Source organism: Zalophus californianus, chromosome 11 (genome assembly GCF_009762305.2).
Source record: "Zalophus californianus isolate mZalCal1 chromosome 11, mZalCal1.pri.v2, whole genome shotgun sequence".
Lineage (NCBI taxonomy): Eukaryota > Metazoa > Chordata > Mammalia > Carnivora > Otariidae > Zalophus > Zalophus californianus.
Window position 1 is genome coordinate 963,831 of NC_045605.1, and position 25,605 is coordinate 989,435.

Sequence of the window (25,605 nt, forward strand, 5' to 3'; positions counted from 1 at the left end):
ATGCTGAATTGCTGAGACGATTCCGAGAGGGAGATCCACGATGAGGCTGATCGATGAGAGTGGCTGAGCCCAGACTTCATCCCTGAGCACCCCGCCCTCAGGTGCCTCAATTCCTTCCCAGTTTCTAAACTCAGCAAGAAGGCCAAACTGAGATGGGGGCCTTCACCCTTCCCACAGCCAGAAACCGATAATCCCATGGAAATGGGAGCTCACAGAGGAAATTAGTGCGACATTTCTGGAGAGCAAGGTGTCCAGAAACAGCTCACACACTGAAAAACTGTCTGAACACACAGAGAGCATTGATAAGAATTTGATCATGTGTTAAGTCAAAGGACAACTTGTCTGAAATGGACAGTTTCTCCGAAACATATAATTTCTAAAACGGACACTGGGAAACCAGAAGACCGGAATAGCCCTAGATGAATGAAAGAAATTGAGTTTATAATGAAAACCTTCCCAAAGAAAACTCCAGGCCCAGGTGGCTTCACTGTAAATTCTATTAAACATTCAAGGAAAAAATACTGACCATAGACAAGCTCTTTCATGTAATGGTGGAGAAGATATACTTCCTAACTCATTGAGACCGGCATACACCAAATATCGAAACCAAACCAATATCAGAAAAGAAAATCTCCAGCTGATACCCCTCATGTACACAGATGCGAGCATTTTAAACAAAACGTTAGCAAAACAAAGCCGGCAATATATAAATATATAAAGAGGATAATAACATCTTTGAGTAAGTGGGGTTTATTCTGGGAATCGCACAAGGTCTGTTGAATATTTGGAAAGTCATTTTATTTAATTGATAATAAAAAGGGGCACCTGGGTGGCTCAGTCATTGAGCGTCTGCCTTCGGCTCGGGTCATGATCACAAGGTCCTGGGATCGAGCCCCACATCGGGCTCCCTGCTCAGAGGGAAGCCTGCTTCTCCCTCTCCCACTCGCCCTGCTTGTGTTCCCTCTCTCGCTGTGTCTCTCTGTCAAATAAATAAAAAATTAAAAAAAAAATAAAGGGATAAATACAAGAAGCCTGTTTCTTTCAGTGAAATCTGAGCCAGCTGAAACTTGTCCACATGTTTCTGTGATAACTTGTAATTGGCAGAGGAAGAGAGGGGGGATTGAGAGAGATTGATGATGTGGTTGCACTTCTTCTGGAAAGGTGTAAGTCCTGTCGGTGAAACCTAACCCCTGGGTGTACTGATGTGAAAAACGACAGAGCTGAGCTCATGTTCCTTTGTAGGAAGGAGAATCCAAGCCTTCTTTTCTCGTTCCTTCCCTCTCGCCTCTTTGAACTGCTTTGGGTTCCTATAGCGGGTGTGGTCCATGCGGCTCACTTGGCAATCCCTTAGCATCGACTGTGCTCCCTGCACGAGCTCACGCCCATTTCTGGTCTTAGCGCATGACCGTGAGGGTAGCAACACCTCCCGGGGTTGTTGTGAGTCTCAAAGCACACTGGTGTGCAATGAGGCTTGAAAACCTGTAGTGCTGACTACAGTTCTGGGACACTAGCCAAGTGGTGTGGGGTTTGAAGCAGGGTTAGGAACCCATGTGCTGGGAGGGGAGACTGAGGCAGAGGCTTGGCTGCATACCCTAGGTTGGGCAGGAAAGGGTTTCCCATCTGGCATTTGTCCCAGCCCCTGGCACGCTGGTCCATTGGAGAGCAGGACAGACCCTCCGAAACAAGCTCCACTGGCCGCCCGGACTGGGCTCCAGGCAGGAACTTTGGATCGAACATTGATTTGGGGACCGGAAACCTCATGGCCTGTGGTAGAGACACAGGGACTCTGGTTTGCAGGCAAAGGCGGAAGAATCTGGTACAGACCTTGCCAGTCACCTTCTCTGTAAGGTCTGCTGACCTTACAGAGGTGTTTTCACTGTAGGAACAAACGGATTTTTGAAAAGTCTTGAAAGTTCTTTTACTGTATTCAGTTAAGATTCCCAGATGACCAACAACTTTCTTTTAGGAGAGCAATCCTTAAGATTTTGTGTTTTCTTTTGTGATTTGTGCTTTGATTTTTTACCAAGAAACATAAAAACCGAGAAAAAAAGAAAACCCAAGCCTCTTGTTGAGCATTAAACCATGTTCTCTTTTTCTATAAGATTTTAATTTATTTGACAGAGAGATTGAGCACAAGCAGGGGGAGTGGCAGAGGGAGAAGCAGACTCCCCGCTGAGCAGGGAGCCCTATGTGGGGCTTTATCCCAGGACCCTGAGATCATGACCTGAGCCAAAGGCAGACACTTAACCACTTCACCGACTGAGCCCCTCAGGCACCCCTGAACCATGTTCTTGAAGCGGGGACAGAGAACGGGTCAGTAGACTGAGCACTGCATGTGATGGAAAGCCACCGGAGATTGCTTTCACCTGCCTTCTCACTCTTGTAGAATCCATTTTTGCCCCGAGTTCCATGCTAGTGTGTGGGGTGGGGGTTCCTGGGGTCCTGGACAGCAGCAGAAAGGCGGTGACTCTCAGGGTCTCTCTCCAGCCCCACCTCCTCCTGGAACTCATGGGTCCCCATCTGTCCACCTGGTCCGGCCTCGCCCCCTGGCCCGTCGAATGGGCAACTCACGCCCAGCTGATTCCAGATTGCACACCGCTCTCCCACTCGCTAAGCCCCGAAACCTTAGAGTCATTCTTTACCCTGCGCTTTTTCTTAATTGCAAAATACACTTTAGGAGCAGGTCCTGTTGGTTTTACCTAGGAAATTCTCCTCCGTCTGACCATTGCTAGGGTCTGTGCTAGGGTCAGGTCACTGCTCATCAATCTTCGTGGTGCCATAGAACTCGTGTGTCTTCATCTATCTCGAGGGATATATACAAATTCCCTGAAATATCTCAAAACAAAATTATTTCGACTAGCTTCAAAACAGCAATCATAGAGCCCCTCAAGGGCACCAGGGACTATCTAAGGGCTTTGTATATTTCAGCTTATATATTTAAGCCTCTAAATATCTCTAGGACGTAAGGACTATTCCATTCTAATTTTACAAAGGAAGAGACTGAGACAGAGTTTAAGGAACTGACCAACACCACACAGCTAAAAATAACAGATCTGGGTTTGAAGCCAGTCAGACCTCAGAGCACATGCTATTTTGCTTTCAGTAATGTTCGTTTATTCAGTGAGGTGTCTACACTATGCATGCCCCCGGGCAAGCCCTGGGCACCAGGAGGACTTCTGGCTGGTGGAGCTTAGCCCCAGATGTCTTCGGGCTAATGCTTCACTGCCGTGTGGTCCCTGCCGCAGCTGGCCAGGGCCTGCCGTGCAGAGATCATCACATAACCTGGAGCTCCTTGCTTATTATTATTATTAAGACAACAGGTCTATTGAGATGCAGTTCACAAACCATCCAGTTTATCCACTTAAAATGTACAATTCGATGGCTTTTCGTATATTCACAGAGTTGTGCAAACATCACCATCATCACTTCCAGAACATTTTCATCACCCCACGAAGAAACCCCCGGGCCCCTTAGCAGTCACTGTCCATCGCCCCTCCCCCAACTCCTGGCAAGCACCCATCAGCTTTCCGTCTCTGTGATTTTCTTATTCTGAACATTTCATAGAAACAGAAGCCTAGAGTCGGTGGCCTTTTGCATCTGGTTTCTTAGCGTCCTGTTTTCAAGCGTCATCCATGTCTGTGCGCGCGTCTTCCGGTCTCACAGGTGTGCGTCCAGGAGTGGAACTGCTCACGTATTGCTTACTCTGTGTTTAGCCTTTTGGAGCTGCCAGGCTGCTTTTACTCCCTGCTCATTGCCATCATGCACGTCTCCTCCACTGGCTGTTTTTGCAAAAGCGACTTTGCTTCCTCAATCAAGGCAGTTGACATTGGAAAGCAAGCGTGCTAGAGTTTGTCTTCAACCGTCAAAGATTCAACATCTGCTTGTATAAATAGCCACTTTCAGTAACAGAAACCAAGTGGGAGGCTGGGAGTCACGGCCAGGGACGGCCCCACCCCTTCTTCATCCTGTGACACCAGTTTAATCAGTGATGTGTGGAGCGCTGTGGATATTCCAGGCGGCCCATGAAGTACGCTAAATGTATTTATCATCTAATTTTAGACTCCCTTAATCTTTAGAATCCTTACATTCTAGAGGGTAAGGTTAAAAAAAGTCATAACAATGACAAACAGCTGTGTTTTCCCTGTACTGATGAGTAGGTAAGAAAGAGAAAAGGCTTAGCTTGAAGTAAGAAAAACTAAACAGAGAGACTCCCCTAAATGGAAAACCAGTCCGGAGAGACTCCCTCGGAAGGGTTAAAGACGGTTCTCGGTGGGTGTTTTATTGTCAGGAAGCAGGAAATGCAGTGAGTTACTGTTACTTCTCCTGGGTCTGCGTGCTCACGATACTATCTCGGGTTTTGGGTTTCTGCTAGGTACAGTTTGTTGCCAAATCAAGTGTGACTGAAGCCAGTAAATATTAAGAGAAATGAGGACCTGTTCTTAGACAACATTTTTATTGGCTTTTGTTAAAAGTTTTCCTCTTGCCAAGTGTCCATCTCTTGCCTAGCGTGAAAATTCACTTGAATAGGTTTGCCCGCTACGACCTACTTCAAAGACCAGTGAGTACACGGAGCCAACCAACACACAACGAGAAGCAAGATTAACATGGTATTTTGTTTGTGATGTGTCCAAGGTAAAGATGGACAGATTTGTATTCATCACAATGAATGCAGAGGCCACAAAAGCTTAATAAAGAGTGATTACAGTTTGCACGGCAATGATGTTGCCTATTAGAAAGAGTTATAATACGTGTCAGGGAATCCACAAATAGGTGTCTTCTTGGTGATAAAAGCCGAATTTATCAGTTTGCCTCCATATATCAGGTAAGAAAAATAAAAGGCAGTGGGTGTCTCATGGAAGAAAGCATTGTGTCAGTTCTGATTTTATGTGAAGTTGACCATACAGAAATTGCCCATTTAGATTAGAATTATGAATCTGCAACCATGACAACATTTAGAAGTGTAATTATTTTCGATGAACTCTAAGCTGCCCGTAGGACTGAAGGCCGGGGGAAGAATCCCTCTCCCACACCCTGCTTCAGTCCTTGCGGTCCAGGGACCAGCTGCTGGCGGTCATGAGCACTCCCCAGAAAACACTAGACCTTTCTGTTTAGCAGCCAATCCAGGAGCTAGATTTCAGCACACTGACTACATCCTCCTTCTCTGTATCATACTTGTATGCTTTTGGTCCTGAAAAGAAGTAAATGTAGCCTAAAAGAGACAAAGGTGAAAATGTAGTTACTGAAAATGACTTGCAGATCCATAAAGGGAGGGTTTGTAGGTGGCCCCAGAGGGGTGTTGGGGACATGCCAGGTGGTAGCTGCTGGTCTGTGCCCGGCTCTCATGGAGTCTGAGGGCCCAGCACCTCCCTCTTCTCCGTCCCTGCTCCTTACCTTTCTCCCAGCGGTGCTTACCCAGCAGGTGGGGCTCAGCTGTGTTGGAGCCACTGCTCCCCTCCAGGGAATCCCCCCCTCTTCTGTCCCTGCCCAAACCTCTAACTCGTCCCTAAAGCTCAGCTGAAGTCCCACCGTGCAAACTCCCACTGTGGATGCCGGTTCTCCTCTTTCTCAGTTCACTTCTTGCAGTCACTGTGAGGTCTGCGCTCCACTCAGCACCAAGTCATAGACTGTCTTGGTTCTGGTACTGTAATCTCTGCTGGACGGAGGGGCATTTCCCAGAGCTATTAGCCATCCCACAGGAGCAGGGAAAGTGTCTGGAACTCTCTTTGCATTTCTGAACAGAGGCCAGCTCTGTGCTCTAGACGCAGGAAGAAGGTGTTGGCTGGTCCACAAGATTCAGTCACATTTACTCAACCCTGTTCAGTTCAGCTTTCCCCACTCTGTGTTAAATTTCAGGAGTTGGGTGAGGGGGTGGGGAAAGGCTCTGGGAAGGTTGACAGTATGTGCATTTTCAAGAAGAAAGAGGCAGTTTTGACTGGGTGGGCTTTAAGATGTAACCAACTTACGGACTGAAGCTATACTTCTAAAACTGGCTATTGGCAGAGAAAGAGTCTCGATGGTAGACATTTTGTACTCTTTCTAATAGCTGATCTGGTTACCTAAATTTGTAAGGGACTCGGAACCAAGGACTCCCATCTGGAAACCTGTTTTGTCATAGGTTAAAGCAGAGCTCAGATTTCTTGTTACAGTTTTTCCACAAAGATTTTGGTGGAGATGCTCACCATTTAGTTCCACGGCGGCATCTATTTGGCCATTAACTCCTGAGAATTCCTCTTCTGTGTTCTTTGGGTAGTCTTTTTCCATTTTCCTTTTTCTTTCATCATAGCTGGAAGAAGTATTATTCCATAAATAATGTTAATAAGAGGTTTTTATTGATTGTAGGTGACACGGTGCTAGTGAGACATCATTAGCCAGGGCTGACTTATGTCTTACTTTAGATGTGTGTCTGTGTGTCTCTCTGTGCCTCGCTTTGCCACACACACACACACGTATACACACGTGTGCACACACGCACACTGCATCACTTCTCTCCCAAGTTCCTTAGCTTCTAGGACTGCTCATTTGCTCTAAATAGTCTGTAAATAGATATATTCTTAGAATTAGTCTTAGAATTATTTATATATTATAGCAACATGTTCCTATAATTAAAAAAAGATATGTTGCCTTTCAAAAGGAACTCTACATGTATTTTTCTGCTTTATTTTCTGTTGCAATGATCCCCCACCCCACTCCATGTAAGTATTTCTGGGCTTGGATTCTTATCCAAGAATCAGCTGAAAGCCCTTCATGGGCTTTTATTCATGGGCTCCTTTGCTATGTATCTGTAGAGGAGGGACTGGACAAACAACGCACAGTGAATGAATAAACACATATGCAAACAGTCAGTAGGTAAAAATAAGTAGCAAGAAAATCTCAGATAACTGAGCCTCTGCCTTTTCAATCAGGTGAATGGAATTAAATTGCTTTTGTTTCCTGGGAACATTATACACCTGACCAAATAGTAGATTCGGTTTCTCTTTCTGGATCAGCAGGTACCATGCAACGGGAACTCAGAAGAATGTTTAATGTACATCTTTGTCACCCACGCTGCCCCTTGTACAAAAGACTGTGACTTGTGTGAATCAGCATGATGGGTATGGGCTCAGGATGTAGGCAGTTATGCAGTCTCAAGAGTGAGAAAGTTCCTTCTTCATCGGCACAGAGCCCCCGGCCGGGGCATTCCCAGGGTGGATACCCCACTCCTTTCCCGCCAAGAGGTCAGACAGTTTCTGCTGGTGCCTGGAGCCCCGAGCCGTTTCCTGCAGCCGCAGACGCCCACCTCCTCGCCCACGGCCGGGGACAGATCCCTCCTGACCCTGAGCAGGACTGCACGTTGGCAAAGAAGTATTCAGGCCAGTGTGACTAGCGGGTTGAGCTGCTTGGGGGAGTGTGGAGGACAGAAGTGGAGGCTGACTGTTCCAGATGCCCTTTTCGGGAGGGTCATTAGAACCTTCCAGTGGGCAAAGGGGAAAACCGAGCTCTGCGAGTCACTGTGGCAGAGATAGAGATGGAAAACATTCCCTGTGTCCCACTCATCAGAAACGCCGACACCGCATCCGCGACGGGCACCTGTGTCATCCGAGAGACTGCAATGTCTCAGGAGTGGAGTCAGGGAAAAATGGAAGGAAAACAAAGGAACAGCCAGGGCACAGTGCCCCACCCCACCATGGCCTGCATCTCTTACGTTCGCCTCCTTCCACTGTCTGAAATCTGGAGTCCCTTATTAAAAATTGTTCACATATTAACCTTCGTTGGCTAGGCTGCTTTCTTCTCTCGCTTCCCTGAGACAGTTGTGCGGAGGAAACGGAAGCTTTGGCGGGAGAGAGTGAGGAGGATAATTCTAAAGCTTCAGTATTTGGGGAGGGGGATGCAGGGGAGAGGGCAGAGTGAGGATGGGTCTGCAGGTGTGGGGGACTGCGTCGAGGGAGGGGCTGGAGCAGGAGACCCCGTGCTCAGGGAGAGCGGTGGCCCGGCTTTCAGGTGTCCATTCACCTCTGTCTGCTCTGAACAGAGGACTTGAAGCTGAGCTTTTAAACTAGGGCTGTGCCTAACCCTTGTGCACGGTAAGCAAACAGTTGGGAGGGATGTTGAGAACGTCATCACCATTTATATTGTTTTATGGCAAAATGTGTTCTTAGTTCCCAGCAAGTGACTGATTAAAGACTCCCTGTAGGGCAACTGTTCCAAGTGGGGGTCTGCTGTATTCTATTTAAATTGGATGGGGAGGACTGGAAAGGATCAAAGGACAGAGCAAATAGCTTTTTTCTTGAGAAGAGAGAAACAGTTTAAATACAGAAGTATGTTTTAAAGAGAGAATAGTGGTTATTAATCCAATAGAAAGGTATGGAAGAAAGATCTTTCTCTTTTATCTGTCTGCTTAGGTTAGGTGGTGGTGACACCTAAAATCTTATATATACCTGTTCAGAGGATAATGGAGGTAATAATATTATATGTAAAAAATGTTCCAGTCTGTCAAGTGGCTCAGTCTGTCAAGCCCCCAACTTTAGATCTTGGCTCAGGTCATGATGTCAGGGTCTTGAGATCAAGCCCTGCGTGGGGCTCCACGCTCAGCATGGCATCTGCTGGAGATTCTCTCCCTCTGCTCCTCCCCCCACTCATGCTCTTTCTCTAAAATAAAATAAATAAGATCTTAAAAAATTTTTTTTTCAGGAGAAATTTTAGAGAAACAACATCTAGCTGGGAATTTTAATTCTCAATCACATTTATAAACACCCAGGCAAAATGCTTGGGGAAATTGTGAAATCACTGTTTCTTTTCTCTGCTCCTTCTACCACTTATGTAGTTAACAGACCCCTGCCCTACGGGCTAGCCTCCTCTCTGCCCTTTGCTTATCCTATAACTGCTTTCTAAAGAGTATGACTCTTAACACAATCTATTTCAAAGTATCGGTCTGAAACACAAATCGCCATTTCGGGATTAGCTGATAACATATAAATATCTCATTAGGACTTTGTTGGTTGACGTTGTGTAGATGGGACCTACAAAGCTACCATAGAGTTACCTACTTTTCATGGTACCAAGTAAGGACATTACCATCAGGCCATCAAAAAAAAAAAAATTACCACCTATTTTCATTATCATTTCAGAAAGAAAAGAAACTTTAACACCAACAAGGCAGAAAGGACATAATCTCAGCATAAAAGATGATTCTTGCCAATAATGTGTCTTATACTGACCCAGAATACACCCCCTACGTTTATAATATTGTTCTGTTCTTATTTTGCTGTGGATTGGTGGAAACTTTGTGATAATCTAGCCCTTGGTTTGTGGACAGATATTTGAGGATTTCTGTTATAGAGCAAAGAGCATACAATCGGATGGCTCTGGGTTTGAGCTGACTCTGTTATCTCTGGGCTCTGTGATAGGGGAAAGTGCTCTGAGCTCTGGTTTCCTAATCTGGAAAACAGTGGTCATAGAGGATGAGAGACAACTTGCACACATGCATGCACACACGCATGCACATGCCTGGTACATAGACACACCCAGGGCTCCAAGAACCATTAACTGACTGGCCAGGATGAGCGTGAGTAAACTTCGTGATTTGGTCTGAGCTCCTAAGTCATCAAGGAGTTTAATCTTTACCTAATCTTCCAACACACCTCCTCCTCCAGATAACATTCTGCCGTGGAGTCAAGGTTGAGAAGAGGTGGAGAAAGAAGGGCCGGGCAACGTGGGGGTAGTCCAGAGAACGCAGGCAAGAAGGGCCTAGGATTGAGAAGGTCTACTGTTCTGTTGCAGATTTTTTGGAGGATAATAGAAAAGGAAGTTAAAAGACAGGGTGAGAATCACCAGTGTGGGTGTGTGATTGACGGTAGATACATGGTGAAAAGAACAAAGAAGACTGTGTGTGGTTGATGGCGAGGGCCTCCGGGTCTGGACTGAGATGGTGTGAAACGCAGCCTCAGGTGGACCGCTCGTTAGCTGGGTGACCTGGAGCTAATGACTCAGCTCTCGGAGATGCCATGTTTTTAACTGTTTCATGGAGATAAGGATGCCTACTTCTCAAGATCGTTGAGAAGGCAGATGGGAGAATGAGAGAATATGAGGAAATAGGAGGATTCCTAACACATAATAAACCATCAATAAATACTAGCTGGACTAGAATATTAAGGAAAGAACAGCCTTTTTATTGTGCATCTACTCTATACTAGGGACCTGCGGAAATCATTGCATGCATTTTCTCATGACTGAGGTCTTGTTTGTGAAACCTAAATACCAAGTAAAAATGATCGACCTGTAACTATGTTTCTTTTCTGTACGGGCTTCTGTTTCATTTCTGACTATTGATTAATAGGCATAGATATTACAGAAATCATTCCTGGCCGTTAATCTTTACTGGCAATGTCATAGAGCCATAGATGTGAGGTGCTTTTTTCAGATATATTATCTTACTCTCCACCTTGGTCATCTAAGGGCTTGGGGACTATTTTGGTAAAGTGCTTGCATGTTGTTTAATCTTATGCTCTGAATTTAGATTTGTTAGGAATTTCTGGTGTGTCAATTACGATGGTTTCTGTCATACATCCGTGGCAAAATCGACCCCAAACTGCCTCCTTTGAAGTACCAAATGGGGAGTTCTGTCTGCAAAAGGTTGCTTAAGGAAAATGTGAGAAAGGGAGGCAAAAAGGGGAATTTATTGATCTAAAATATATGTTTTCAAGAAGTTTCTTCAAGGAGACCTTTCTAGTGAAATGGAAACCCAGAATCCCCTTTGAAATTCATAATCCACTTTTAGTTGGGAATGACAAGGCTTTCAGGGAGGACGGGACCTTTGTGATTTCCTTGGAGAAGGAGAGTGGTCAGGGATGGGAAACCTAACCCCCGGGTGTACTGATGCCCCATTCCCTCCAAAATGTGGGCTAGGAACCCTGCCCACAAGGATTTTGAAACAAGCCTATGTAACAATGTTGAAAAATATCGATGGCCGGATTGTTTGACGAAATGCACATTTGTATTAACAGCCTGAATTCTCTGAGCTTGAGACCTGAATAGAGAACTCTCTTCTGGACATTTCCATTCTTGGGTTTCACCAGCGTGTCACGTTCCACATGTACAAAATGGAACTCCTGAATATTCATTTCTGCTTTACTTCTTCATTTTATTCTTTCCCCATGGAATGGCCTTAGCGTCTTTGTCAGAAATCAGCTGATCATAGATACATGGGTTTATTTCTGGACTGTCAATTTTATTCATCTCTATGTCTATCCTCACGTTCACACTGTCTTGATTTACTCTTGGTTTGTAGTAAGTTTTGAAATTGGGAATTCTGAGTCCTCCAAATTGGTCTTCTTTTTCAAGATATTTTGGTTATTCTGGGTCCTGTGAGTTTCCATATGAAGTTAAGATCAGCTTATCAATTTCTACAAAGAAACCAGTGGTATTCTGATAGGGATTGTGTTGAGTCTTGTAGATCAACTTGGGGAGTGTTGTCATTTAAAAAATATTAAGGCTTGGGGCGTGGGTGGCTTAGTCAGTTAAGCGTCTGCCTTTGGCTCAGGTCATGATCTTGGGGTCCTGGGATCGAGTCCCGCATCGGGCTCCCTGCTCAGTGGGGAGTCTGCTTCTCCCTCTCCCTCTGCCCCTCCTCCCTGCTCATGCTCTCTCTTTCTCTCAAATAAATAAATAAATCTTAAAAAAAAATTAAGGCTTCTAATCCACGGACATGAGATCTCTTTCCATTTAGATTAATTGTTGAATTTCTTTCAACAGTGTTTTGTTGTTTTCAGGCTGTAGTTTTCTACTTCTGTTAAATTTATTTCTAAATATTATTTTTCTTTTTGATACTATCATAAGTGGAATTGTTTTCTTCATTTTTGGATTATTCATTGAAGTGTACGGAACTAAAACTGATTTTTGCATACTGAACTCATACCCTGCATATTTGCTGAACTTAGTTCTAACAGATTTTTTGGAGGATTCCTTAGGCTTTTCTATATAAGAGATCACATGACATAGAAATAGTTTTACTTCCTTTCCAGTCTGAATGCCTTTTATCTTATTCATTCTTGCTTAATTGCCCCGGCTGGAACCTCTAGTACAATGTTGAATAGAAGTGGTGAGTGTGAAAATGTTTGTCTTGTTCCTGATTTTAGGGGAAGACATCCAGGCTTTCACCACTGAGTATGAGATCAGCTGTGGGTTTTCATGGATACCTTTCATCAGGTTGAGAAATTGTCCTTCTGTTTCTAGTTTGTTGAGTAGTTTTTATTTTGCAACAGGTTTGGATTTTGTCAAATGCTTTTTCTGTGTTTATTGAGATTATCATATGGATTTTGTTTTTTATTCTATTGATATGGTATATTACATTATTTGATTTTCAGAAGTTAAACCAACCTTGTATGCCTGGGAAAAATCCCACTTGGTCATGGTGTGTAATTCTTTTTATATGCTGCTGGATTTGGTTTGCTATTTTTTGGAGGATTTTTGCATCCATATGCACAAAAGATACTGCTCTGAAGTTTTATTTCCTTGTGATACCTTGGTCTGTTTTTGGTATTAGGGTAATGCTGCCCTGGTACAATGAGTTGGGGAATGACCTCTCCTCTTCTATTTTTTAGAGGAGTATGTGAAAAATTGGCACTAATGAATTTCACTACTGAAACCTGTGGGCCTGGGCTTTTCTTCATGGATAATTTTTTTGATTATGAATTAAATCTCTTAACTTGTTGTAGGTTAATTCAGGCTATTTCTTCTTGACTCAGCTTCATCACTTTGTATCTTTCCAGTAATTTGTCATTTCAGCTCAGTTATCAAATTTACTGGCATACAGTTATTCATAGGAATCCTTTATCGTCCATTTAATTTTTGTAAGATTGGTAGTCATGTTCCCTTTTTCATTTCTGATTTTAGTAATTTGAGTCTTCTCTTTTTAACTAGGTCAGTCCCATGAGAAATCTGTCAATTTTGTTGATCTTTTCAAAGAACCAAACTTAGTTTTGTTATTTCCTCAAATTGCTTATAATATTTTCTATGTCATTTATTTCCACCACAATCTTTATTATTTCCTTCTTTCCACTTGCTTTAGGTTTCATTTGCTTTTTTTACCTAGTGTCTTAGGTGGAAGTTTAGGTTATTGACTTAAGATCCTTTTTTTAATGGGCATTTAGAGACATAAATTTCCCTTGGGTCCTGCTTTCACTGCATCCATATGTTCTCAAATACTAGGTTTTTGTTTTCATTCATCTTTAAGTATTTTCTAACTTCTCTTGTAATCTCCTCTTTGACACATTGATTGTTTTAGAGTATGTTTATTTCCTCATATTTGTAGTTTTTCCAGTTTTCCGTCCCATATTGATTCGTAGCTTTGTTTCACTGTGATCAGAAAAGATATTTTATATGATTTCAGTTGTTTAAAATTTTTGGAGACGTGTGTGGTGGCCTAACACGTCACCTCTTCTGGGCAATGCTCCATAAGCATTTGAGAAAAATGTGTATTCTGCTTTTGTGCAAAGTGTTCTATAGACACCTGCTAGGTCCTGTTGGTTTATAGTGATCTTCATGGCTTCTGTTCCTTATAGGTCTTGTTGTCTAGTTGCTCTATTCATTATTGAAAGTCTGTTTTGCCTGATATTAGCATAGCCACTCTGACTTTCTTATGGTTGCTGTTTGCATGATAGATATTTTTTCCATCTTTTTACTTTCAACCTCTCTGTATCTTTGAATATAAAATGTGTCTCCTATCAATAGCCTATAGTTGGGTCTTTTTTTTTTTTTTATCCAGTCTAATAATCTCTGTCATTTGATTATATTGTTTAATCCATTCACATTTAATATTATTGATATAATTGGATCTATATCTGCCACTTTACTTTTTGTTTTCTACATGTCTTATGTCTTTTTGGTTCCTTTTTCCCTCCTTAATGCTTTCTTTTGCATTAGTGAAAATTTTCCAATGTACCATTTTAATTTCTTTCACGATTTTGTCACTACATTTTAAAAAGTTATTTCCTTAGTGGTTGGTAGAGAGCATATCACATATACCTTAACTTACCATAAATTGTTTCAGATTTATACTAGCTTAATTCCAGGGAGATTCAGAACTCCTGTAAGTCTATTCTTTGTCCCTCCCTTTGATGGTCTTGTTTTTATATATCTTATATCTGTCTATGTTACAAACCCCCAACATACATTGCTGTAATTACGATTTTATACAATTTAATGTCTTCTTAAGAAGCTGATAGAAAGGAGAGAAAATATATATATTTATAGTCTTTGATATATTAACTTTTTTAGTTATCATTTCTGCTTTCTTTTGTTGCTCCAGGGAATTTGAGTTAGCATTTGATATCATTTCCCTATCTTAATACAGTTTTCCTCACACCCAGTGCTTTTGTGCTGTTATTGACAAATATATTATGTTTTGGTATGTTATAGGCCCAACAGTACAATTTTATATATATGAATATATATATATGTGTGTGCAGTTTTAAACAGTTAGTTTTAAAATCAGTTAAGAGAAGGAAAGGGAGGAAATATACCTTTGGACTATCTTTCATGATTACATAATTACATTTACTACTGCTCTTTGGGTTTTTTTAATGTGGATTCAAATTACCATCAGGGTCACTTCCCTTCATCCTGAAGAACTTTCTGTAGTATTGCTTGTAAGGCAAGTATGTAGCAACAGATTCTCTCTGTTGTTGTCTATCTGGGAATGTCTTCTTTGGTCTCCATTTTTGAGATAGTTTAGCTGAATGTAGGGTTCTTGGTTGAGAGTTTTTTCTTTGAGCACTTTGCAGATGTCGCCCATGACTTTCTGGCCTCCCTGGTTTAGCTGACTTCCCATCTTGTCCCCCTCTGCTCCTGTCACGCTGCTGCCAGAGGGGTATTTTTACAACACAAACCTTCCTGGGTTACTCGCTTATTTAGGACAGTTAAAGATATTCCTCTTTTTCTATAAATTCACACTGGTCTCCCTGGAAAGGCGTAGGCCCTCCATCATCGACACCCTCTTTCTCCTTGGGCCACGTCTCTCATTCTAGCCCATGCTGCTATCATGCTGAACCGCTTGAGGTTTTCCCCACATACATGGGTGATTTCATGCCCCAATGCCTTTGCTTCAACTGCCGTCTCTGCCTGGAAGCCACACTGCCCTCCTACCTCCGGCCTGGGAAACTCCTACTCCCCTCTCAAGATGAAGGGCAGTCCTCACTTCCTCTGAGGGTTCTTTCTTGACACCTTTACTAGCGTTGGCCATTTCTTCTTTGTTTTGCCTCACTGATCTCCATCCAGTCTTCTCTCAGGACACCTATCACACTTGGACTACTCTTAATTATTTCCTTGTGCATTTACTCTCAACTGTAGGCCTTGTTGAGTGTGGATAGCACCCAACACAAACTGACTATTTATCATGTGATGGGAGTCTCACAGTTTTCTCCTCCATTCCCACAGCCCTATGAAGCAGATGCCATTTCCATCTCCCTTTTGAAGAAGATTAAACCAAAACAGAAAGGCAATCCAGGTTGCCCAATGATGGCTGTGAGAGTTGAGATGAGCACTCTGTTACTCCTGTCCACACTCTCAGGCAGCAAACTCTGTGCTCTCTCCTGAGTGGTAAGGTCCTAGTACAGAGCCTGATGCAAAATCTTGTCTAATATACGTAGATTGAAAGTGGTAGTTTGGTAATGCAGTTTAAAAAATTTAAGATTAAAAAAGAAGATTTTGAACTACCCATCTTTCTTATTTTTATTACTTATTACCTATTTCTCTGTGGTGACTAACTATAAAATCCTTAAATAAACACTCAATTTTCAGTGTACGTGGGGCATCTAGGAAGGAGAAAATGTGTCTTATTTTGCATCAATCATCTCTCCAGTCTGTCTGCATAGAAAGACTGACTTAGGGATAGAAAGGGGCTGGGGCCCCTGGATTTGCACATCACTTTACACAAACTTCAGAAAACACTGACTGCCTCCAAGGATGATGGAGTTGATGGACCTCTGGTCCCCAGGAACTCCCTGGTGTAGCCACTGCCCTGCTGTTGGTAAGCAAGAGAGAATATCTACAGGGAGAAATTAGCCAAAGGTAATGGAAGTCATGTAAAGAAAGAAAAACTGGCTGGATCGTTTGGGCCTGCCAGGAAGAGGAAAGGAAGGAGTAAAAGCCAACGGGCGAATGGGGAAGAAGCCCTTTTGGTGAGTTTACACGGCACATCATGTAATGTGTGGTGGCATTAGCATGGTAGAGCTCCCTTTTGGATTTACCTTGTAGTTCCCTGGGGCTGCTCCCCGGGGAGTTACTACCACACCGACATGTGGGCTCTCACTCCTAGAGCCTGAACCAACCTGGCCCCAAGCCAACCCTCCATCCTCAGTGGGGGAAGTTCTTCAATAGCATTCCCATGGCCCGTCATTCGTTAAACTGGTTCCACCCCAGGAGTTCATGGAGACTCTCCCTGACAACAAGCGTATCCAGAGACTTCCTTTATCTCGACACATCATTTGTGTCACAGACTGACCTAGCATGAGGACCGAAGAAGGTCGTGATGAATGACTAAGGGAAATAAGTCCTAACATGCTGTCAACCAAATTCCTGGTCTATAACTTGGTCTATAACTCTGGCCTTGTGTGTTTTTTGAGTACGGCCCTGTGCTTTATTGACAGAACATCCGTCTCCTTTGGTTTTTCCTCCCATTTCCTCCTTCTTCCTGTTTAGAAGGAATGAAGTTCATTGGCCACTTGGGTCTTAGGGCAACCACGAGAGTGCTATCTCCATGTTAACAGTAGGGCACAGTGTTACAAGGAACTTGGGTCCCTGGTGGTGGTGGACTCACTGAGTTAGCTCTAGGTCTATTAAACTTCGGATGTGTTATGTATGTGAGAAAAACAGACCTTTATGTGTTTCAACCACAGTTACTTTCGGGTCTCTTACCAGCAGCCAAACATCATTCTCATCAATACATGGTTTAATGTGACAGTAAGATGTTCTACCTGTGAGGCTTTGCTAAAACGGGGGTGTGCAGTTTGGGGGGGTTCGTTAATGGAGTGGCTTATAACAGCTTTTCTGAACTTCTAAGCTGTAGGTCAAGGTCGTTTGCTTTATGCCTTAGCGCAGAAACCAGTGTGTTAGAGGACGTCCGACAGAGGACTCTCACTGGTGAGGGGACTGTCTATGCTTTGCCAAAAGCAGGAGTTTCAGTGCAATGTTGGGGCCTTCGGTCTTTCAAAAGGAAATTCCCTTTGAGCTGCTCTTTGCCTGGATTGCTGCTCGGAGAACTACTGAGCTTTAAACAATCATTTGTTAATTATCACAACTTTTGAAGCAGGTATTCGCTGATTACCATATAAGCTCCTACAATTACTGAACGGTTACTCTATTTGAGCACCTACTATGTGCCAGGCTCTGGGCTAGTGTCTACATGCGTTACTCACTTAATATTCTCAAGAAACTCAGAAGGTTAATTTTAAAAGTACCTTCTGTGATTCCCTTCCCTTAACATCAAAATGAGTCTTTGATATTTCAGTTAATCCCTTAGACCAACTTTTTAATGAATCTGTTTTATCCAGATTGCTAAGACTTCTCCTCAACAGACACTCACAGACACTTAGTTGGAAAGGTGCACTGTGATTTCCTTAGCGGGGAATCAGGCCTTGTTAAAATCAGAGACACTCTCCCTCCGCAAGCTTACATTTACAGAGAATTAAAAACCTCTCATCAAGCCTCTTGTGTTAGCTGCTAAGCCTCACTTCTGCCTGGCTGGAGGTGCATGCTTTGCTGGTGGATGGTAGATTAGTCCAAAGACCAGGCACTGAATGGAGAACTGAAATAATGGGAGAGTGGATAATCCCCCCAGTGAGAGTCAGGCTGTGAGCAATCTTTGAGAAATTAACTGAGTAATCACAACATAAATGCCCTCCCACTCCCACACACACGCTTATATGTGCACCTTCAGTCTCATTCTCTGAAAACCCACAGTGGGGGTTGGGTTTCTCAATACCTAGCTTCCTGTATGTCAGCACTGTGATTCCAGCCCCCTTATCTTAAAGAAAAGACTTGGGAGAATCTGCCCAGCAGCTATTTGGGGCTTAATAAATGAATTACCATCAGGAATCCAGAAAGGAAGTTCTAAAGAAAAATAGCTGGCTTGGTGGTTTAATCATTGGACTGGAAATGACAAATCAGGACACCACATGATACTCTGAGCAATGCTCCCAGGGCCCTCAGGGGCCTGGAGTCAGTCTACATTTGTTTGGCATTCATTTCTAGAAAATAAATGTTCCTCTTCATGAAATATATCTGGTATACTGTTTTCTCAGGGCCAGACTAGAGAAGATATCAGTCAGGTGGAAGAAGATCATAATGTACTTATTTATAAATTTCTTTTATGCCATAGAAATGGTTATTGAAAATAGGTGAGATGCCAGTTAAGCTATGATTCAAAACAGAAGGAGAGTTGGAGAGCTTCCCAGACCAATAAAAACTGAAGGTGTTGGTGACCACTAAACCAGCCCGGCAAGAAATATCTAAGGGGCCTCTTTGAGTGGAAAGGAGAGACCCAAAGTGACAGTATAAAGGCAGGAAACACAAAAGCAGTAAAAATGAATATTTTTGTAAGAAATCAGTCAAGGAACTCACAAAGAAAGGATATAAAATACAGTAACATATACCTAAAACGTGGGGAGGAGAGGAAAAAAGGATGGGTTGAAACTTAAATGACCATCCACCTAATACAGACTGCTATATGCCAAGGAGGTTATACACAAACCTAATGGTAACCACAAATCACAAATCACTAATAAACATGAAGAATACAGAGAAAGAAATCCAAATATATCACTAAAAAATATCAGCAAAACATGAAAGTGACAAAGATAAAAGGATCAGAGAAAAGCTCCAGAAACAACCACAAAACAAGTAATAAAATGGCACCAAATACATATTTATCAATAACGACTTTGAAAGTAAATGGACTAAATGCTCCAATCAAGAGACATAGGGTGTCAGAATGGATAAAAAAAATAAGAGTCTCTTACCCACAAGAGACTCATTTTAGACCTAAAAACACATGCAGATCAAAAGTGAGGGGATGGAAAACCATCTCTCTTGCAAAAGAAAGCCAGGATAGAGGTACTTCTATCAGACAAACTAGACTTTAAAACGAAGACTGTAACAAGAGATGAAGAAGAGCACTATATAATCATCAAGGGGACAATTCAACAAGAAGATCTAACAATTATAAATATTTATGCATCCAACTTGGGAGCACCCAAATACATAAAACAATTCAGAACAAACATAAATAAACTCATTGATAATAATTCCGTAATAGTAGGGGACTGTAACACCCCACTCACATCAATGCACAGACCATCTAAGCAGAAAATCCAACAAGGAAACAATGGCTTTGAGTGACACAGTGGACCAGATGGGCTTCACAGATATATTCAGAACATTCCATCCTAAAACAGCAGAATATACATTCTTTTCGAGTGCACATGGGACTTTCTCCTGAATAGATCACATACTGGGTGACAAATCAGGCCTCAACAAGTACAAAAAGACTGAGATCATACTGTGCATATTTTCAGACCACAAAACTATGAAACTTAAAGTCAACCACAAGAAAAAAAGTGGAAAGACCACAAATTCATGGAGATTAAAGAACATCCTACTAAACAATGAATGAGTCAACCAGGAAATTAAAAGAAGAAATTAAAAAATACATGGAAACAAATGAAAATGAATACACAATGGTTCAAAACCTTTGGGATGCAGCAAAGGTGGTTCTAAGAGGGAAGTATGTAGCAATACAAGCCTACCCTCTGAAGCAAGAAAAATCTCAGGTACACAACCTAACCTTACACCTAAAGGAGCTGAAGGAAGAACAAGAAGTCTAAAGCCAGCAGACAGAGGGAAATAATAAAGATTAGAGCAGAAATAAATGATAGAGAAACTAAAAAGCAATATAACAGATCAATGAAACCACGAGCTGGTTCTTTGAAAAAATTAATAAAATTAATAAATCTCTAGACAGACTTACCAAAAAGAAAAGAGAAAGGACCCAAATAAATAGAATTACAAATGAGAGAGGATAGGTCACAACCAACACCACAGAAATACAAACAATTTTAAGAGAATATTATGAAAAACTATATGCCAACAAATTGGACAACCTGGAAGAAATGGATAAAATTCCTAGAAACATATAAATGACCAAAACTGAAACAGGAAGAAATAGGAAACTTGGACAGATTGATAACCAGCAAAGAAATGGAATCAGTAATCAAAAATCCCCCAACCAACAAAAGTACAGGGCCGGATGGCTTCCCAGGGGGATTCCACCAGACATTTAAAGAAGAATTAACACCTATTCTTCTCAAACTGTTCTAAAAAATAGAAAAGGAAAGAAAACTTCCAAATTCATTCTATGAGGCCAGCATTACCAATACCAAACCAGATAAAGATCCCACTAAAAAAGAGAACTACATGTCAATATCCCTGATAAAGATGGATGTAAAAATTCTCAATAAAATACTAGCAAATCAAATCCAACCGTACATTAAAAAAATTATTCACCACAGTCAACACGATCGAGTGGCATTTATTTCTGGGCTGCAAGGGTGGTTCAGTATTCTCAAATCAATCAGTGTGATAAACTATATTAATAAAAGAAAGGATAAGAACTATATGATCCTCTCGATAGATGCAGAAGAAGCATTTGACAAAGTACAACATCCATTCATGAGAGAAACCCCCAGCAAAGTAGGGATAGAGGGAACATACCACCATATCATAAAGCCCACATATGAAGAACCCACAGCTAATACCATCCTCAATGGGGAAAAACTGAGAGCTTTTTCTCTATGGTCAGGAAGAAGACAGGGATGTCTACTCTCACAGCTGTTATTTTTTTTTATTACAGATTTTATTTATTTATTGTAGGGGTGAGGGGCAGATGGAGAGGGAGAGAGAATCTTGAGCAGACTCCCTATTGAGTGAGGAGCCCGATGTGGGGCTCAATCTCATGACTTTGTGGTCATGACCTGAGCCCAAATCAAGACTTTTGATTGCTTAACTGACTGAGCCACACAGGTGTCCCTCACCACTGTTGTTTAACATAGTCCTGGAAGTTATAGCCTTAGCAATTAGACAACAAAAAGAAATAAAATTCATCTAGATTGCAAGGAAGAAGTCAAACTTCCACTATTTGCAGACAACATGATGCTATATATAGGAAACCCAAAAGACTCCACCAAAAACCTGCTAGAACAGATAAAAGTCACAGGATACAAAATCAGTGTACAGAAATCTGTTGCATTTCTGTATACTAATAATGAAGCAGCAGAAAGAGAAATTAAGGAATCCATCCCATTTTCAATAGCACCAAAACAGTAAGATATCTAGGAATCTACCTAACCAAGAAGTTTAAAGACCTGTACTCTGAAAACTATAAAACATTGATGAAAGAAATTGAAAACACAAAGAAATGGAAAGACATTCCATACTCATGGATTAGAAGAACAAATATTGTTAAAATGTCTATGCTACCTAAAGCAATCTACATAAATGCCAACCTTAAACCTAAAGTGTGTATGGAAGCACAAAAGAACCCAAATAGCCAAAGCAACCTTGGAGAAAAAAAAAAAAAGCAAAGCTGGAGGTATCATAGGTCAGAACTTCAAGTTATATTACAAAGCTGTAGTCATCAAGACAGTATGGCACTGGCACAAAAATAGACACAGATCAATAGAACAGAACAGAGAGCCCAGAAATGGACCCACACCTATGTATCAATTAATCTTTGACAAAGCAGGAAAGAATACCCAATGGAAAAAAGACAGTTTCTTCAACAAATAGTGTTGGGAAAATTGGACAGCAACATGCAGAAGAATGAAACTGGACCATTTCCTTACACCACACACAAAAATAAATTCACAATGGATGAAAGACCTAAATGTGAGACAGGAATCCATCAAAATCCTAGTGGAGAACGTAGGCAGTAACCTCTTTGACATCAGAGGTAGCAACTTCTTACTAGACATATCTTTTGAGACAAGGGAAATTAAAGCAAAAATAAACTATTGGGACTTCATCAAAGTTAAAAGTTTCTGCACGGAGAAGGAAATAATCAACAAAACTAAAAGGTAACCTATGGAATGGGAGAAGATATTTGCAAATACTGATAAAGGGTTAGTATCCAAAATATATAAAGAACTTATTAAACTCAATACCCCAGAAATGAATAATCCAATGAAAAAATGGGCCGAAGACAATAGACATTTTTCCAGAAAAGACAACCAGATGCTCAATAGACACATGAAAAGATGCTCAACATCACTCATCATCAGGGAAATGCAGATCAAAACCACGATGAGATACTGCTTCACACCAGTCAGAATGGCTAAAATTAACAACATGGGAAACAACAGGTGTTGGTGAGGATGCGGAGGAAAGGGAACCCTCTTGCACTGTTGGTGGGAATGCAAGCTGGTGCATCTATTCTGGAGAACAGCATGGAGGTTCCTCCAAAAGTTAAAAATAGAATTACCCTACGACCCAGGCACTGAACTACTAGGTATTTACCCAAAGGATACAAAAATATGAATTTGAAGGGATATATGCACCCTGATGTTTATTGCAGCATTCCCAACAATAACCAAACTATGGAAAGAGCCCAGATGTCCATCGACAGATGAATGGATAAAGAAGATGTGGTATATAGATATACAATGGATTATTACTCAGCCGTCAAAAAGAATGAAATCTTGCCATTTTCAATGACATGGATGGAACCAGAGAGTATTATGTTAAGTGAAATAAATCAGTCAGAGAAAGACAAATACCATATGATTTCACTCAGATGTGGAATTTAAGAAACAAAACAAATGAGCAAAGGAGAAAAAGAAGAAAGAGAGACAAACCACGAAACAGACTCTGAACTACAGAGAACACACTGATGGTGACCAGAGGGGAGGTGGGTGGGGGATGGGGAACCAGGTGCTGGTGATGAAGGAGCGCACCTGTCGTGATGAGCACCGGGTGATGGATGGAAGTGTTGAATCGCTAAACTCTACTCCTGAAACTAATATTACACTGTATGTTAACTAACTGGAATTTAAATTAAAACTTAAATAAGTGACATAAAATAAAATGAAAACCCATGGACCAAAGTTGGGTACTCTCCTGCTTCCAACCAGATCCTATCATGGACCTAAAGTTTTAGCATTGGGGCACCTGGATGGCTCAGTCAGTTAAGCATCTGCCTTCGGCTCAGGTCATGATCTCAAGGTTCTGGGATCGAGCCCCATGTTGGGCTCCCTGCTCAGCGGGAAGTCTGCTTCTCCCTCTCCCTCTCCCTCTGTGCTCTCTCTCAAATAAATAAAATAAAATAAATAAATAAATAAATAAATAAATAAATAAATAAATAAATAAAATCTGAAAAAATTAAACTATTAGCATAGTCAACTGCTTAGAATCTGTTGTTTTTACTTCTCTCTTCTGAGGTTCAGATGAACAAGTACTGTGGACATGAGAGCTGGGAGTAGGGGGGAGGTGTGCAGAGGCAGAGCTTGCTCACCCTTCACATGAGTCAGTTAAGGATAGAAACCCAGCAGGTGGAATGAGGTGTGACCCTGTGCACAGTGACTGGATGACAGATGTCACCTTACTCAGGTCTGCAGGACAATTGTGTATGATCCACTTTGGGTAAGAAGAGTCTTCACATTCTGGGTCGGATAAAAAGACTTAGCAATAAGGGCTTTTCCTTTCAGCAGAACTTTCCTTCAAAGAGCCCCACAGTCACGACTACCTCCATGTAGCACAAAATCACAGAATATTCTGGGATGCATTGGTACCCACATAACAAGGAGTCAGTTTTACCCCGAGGCATTCCCTGTGGCTAGCAATGTATTTGGGGATGCTGTGTCCACTCTTTTAGGCCACTGGAGGTCCAGTTAATAAATGCATGAAGGATTAGGATGTTTCATGTGCTAGGGAACAAACAATGGGATTCATGAATGAATGCTTCAGTTGTTTGGGTGGTTTCGTATCTTAGAGACCGTGTCAACCATGAGTAAATGGCATCCCAGGGGCCAAGAGGAGTCAATGGGCCGATCGCAAACTCGCTTTGCATTCTTTTCTGCAAAAGGATTTTTTCTTCCCATTGAATATATCTGGACAATCAAAAGGAGAAAAGCCATACCTGTAGTATTCATCTCCCACAAAGAAAAGGGTCTTCTGCACATCCTTGAGATAGACAGCAGCATCTATTCGCTGCACATACCTTGGGAAGCCAAAGTCATAAATAGTTCGAGGAGGACCTTGCATTTGGAATCCTCTTGTTATCCAGTAGTGGGGGCCTGAACACAGAAATTAAAGTTCAGAAAAACTCTGTACCACTCGGCGATGTACTTCACTCATGAGGATTTCTATGCAGGATCCCAAATGGGAGTAGTTTATGGGATAGTTGCCATGGCTGTAACCCAACGTATAGGCTTTTATTCAATTAAAACTACTCTGGAGGCAAACATCTCTAGTGATGCCTTAGCAAAGTAATAATTTTGATACAATTGGGTCTTAAATTTCACACATTAATTTTTTTTCAAGATACTTTTCATGTGTATAGCCTCATTTCAGTCTCATATATATGCATGGGAGAGAAGGGGCATGTGATGGACAAATGCTGTGATTTGTAAGCTGGCACTGGCCTTGTACCTTCATCCCCCAGCATCAGGAAAAATAAGCTAAAATTGACAGTACCACCTATTGGATAACGCCCATTGGCTAGCCACCAACGCATCTTTGAGGTTGATATTACTATAATCACTTATAAGCCCAGGAAGACATGAAGGCTCAGAGCAGTTAGATAATTCCCCAAAGTCACTCTGATAGTAAAGGGCTGGAGCCAGAGACTGACACCGTGCCCACCTCCCAGAGTCACAGGTGTTCTCCTCACATGGGGTGCCACGTTGGCTTTTGTTGACTAGAGGCTCTCAGTGGGGCATGCCATGCCACCTTGAGGGGCGGGGACCAGGTTTATAGCCCCCCTGGGCATTGTCACTTAGCATGGTGCCTCTCCAGGGCAGAGTGTTGGCTCTAAGAACATTGTGAGAGTCATTGTCCTCCGTGCCATTGTTATAGTACAACAGAGCGGCATTTCATGGCCGACCTGAGGAGGAGTGACCCAAGCACGCTCCACGATCCCTGACCAAATGCTCCCAGTACCAGCTGTTCCCAACACGCTGGGCACCCCACCGTTCCTGTACCTCACGGATCTGTAGGGTACCTTTGAAGAAGTAAGCGGTGCCCCTGTCGGCCACTTCGTAAGCTGCATCCACGTTGGACATAAGCTGGGGGAAGGAGCTGGTAATGGTGCTGGGCCGGATCCCCGCCATCATGTGAACCTGCCGACGCCAGAAAATCCTGTTGGGCAATCCACAAGAGCAGGGATTGATTTAGATCTTGAGCGCGACGTGGACCGATGTGTACTGCAAGCCACACTGCAGGGATCATTTCTCAATGCCTCGAGCCCTTGTCTTGTTTTTAAGGAGAGCATATGTTTTTCACCTTAGTAAATAGTTCTTTTTCCTTTTTGTTCTTGGAGCCTCCCTGCAATCCCCTTTCCTTCACTTACTTAAGGACATTCAAAAC

General features: G+C 42.2%; 1 protein-coding gene across 1 annotated transcript in view; it reads right to left on the reverse strand.

Moving 5' to 3' along the window:
• Nucleotides 1-922: 922 nt before the first annotated feature.
• MMP20 (matrix metallopeptidase 20) overlaps nucleotides 923-25,605 on the reverse strand; it is a 52,528-nt gene continuing 27,845 nt past the window's right edge. Inside the window, exons 7-10 of the mRNA XM_027578894.2 lie at nucleotides 25,241-25,377; nucleotides 24,158-24,314; nucleotides 6,180-6,283; nucleotides 923-5,209 (exon numbers count right to left, since the gene is read on the reverse strand). Coding sequence (XP_027434695.2) covers nucleotides 5,109-5,209; nucleotides 6,180-6,283; nucleotides 24,158-24,314; nucleotides 25,241-25,377 — 499 coding nt within the window. The 3' untranslated portion in view covers nucleotides 923-5,108. The remainder of the gene's footprint in view (nucleotides 5,210-6,179; nucleotides 6,284-24,157; nucleotides 24,315-25,240; nucleotides 25,378-25,605) is intronic.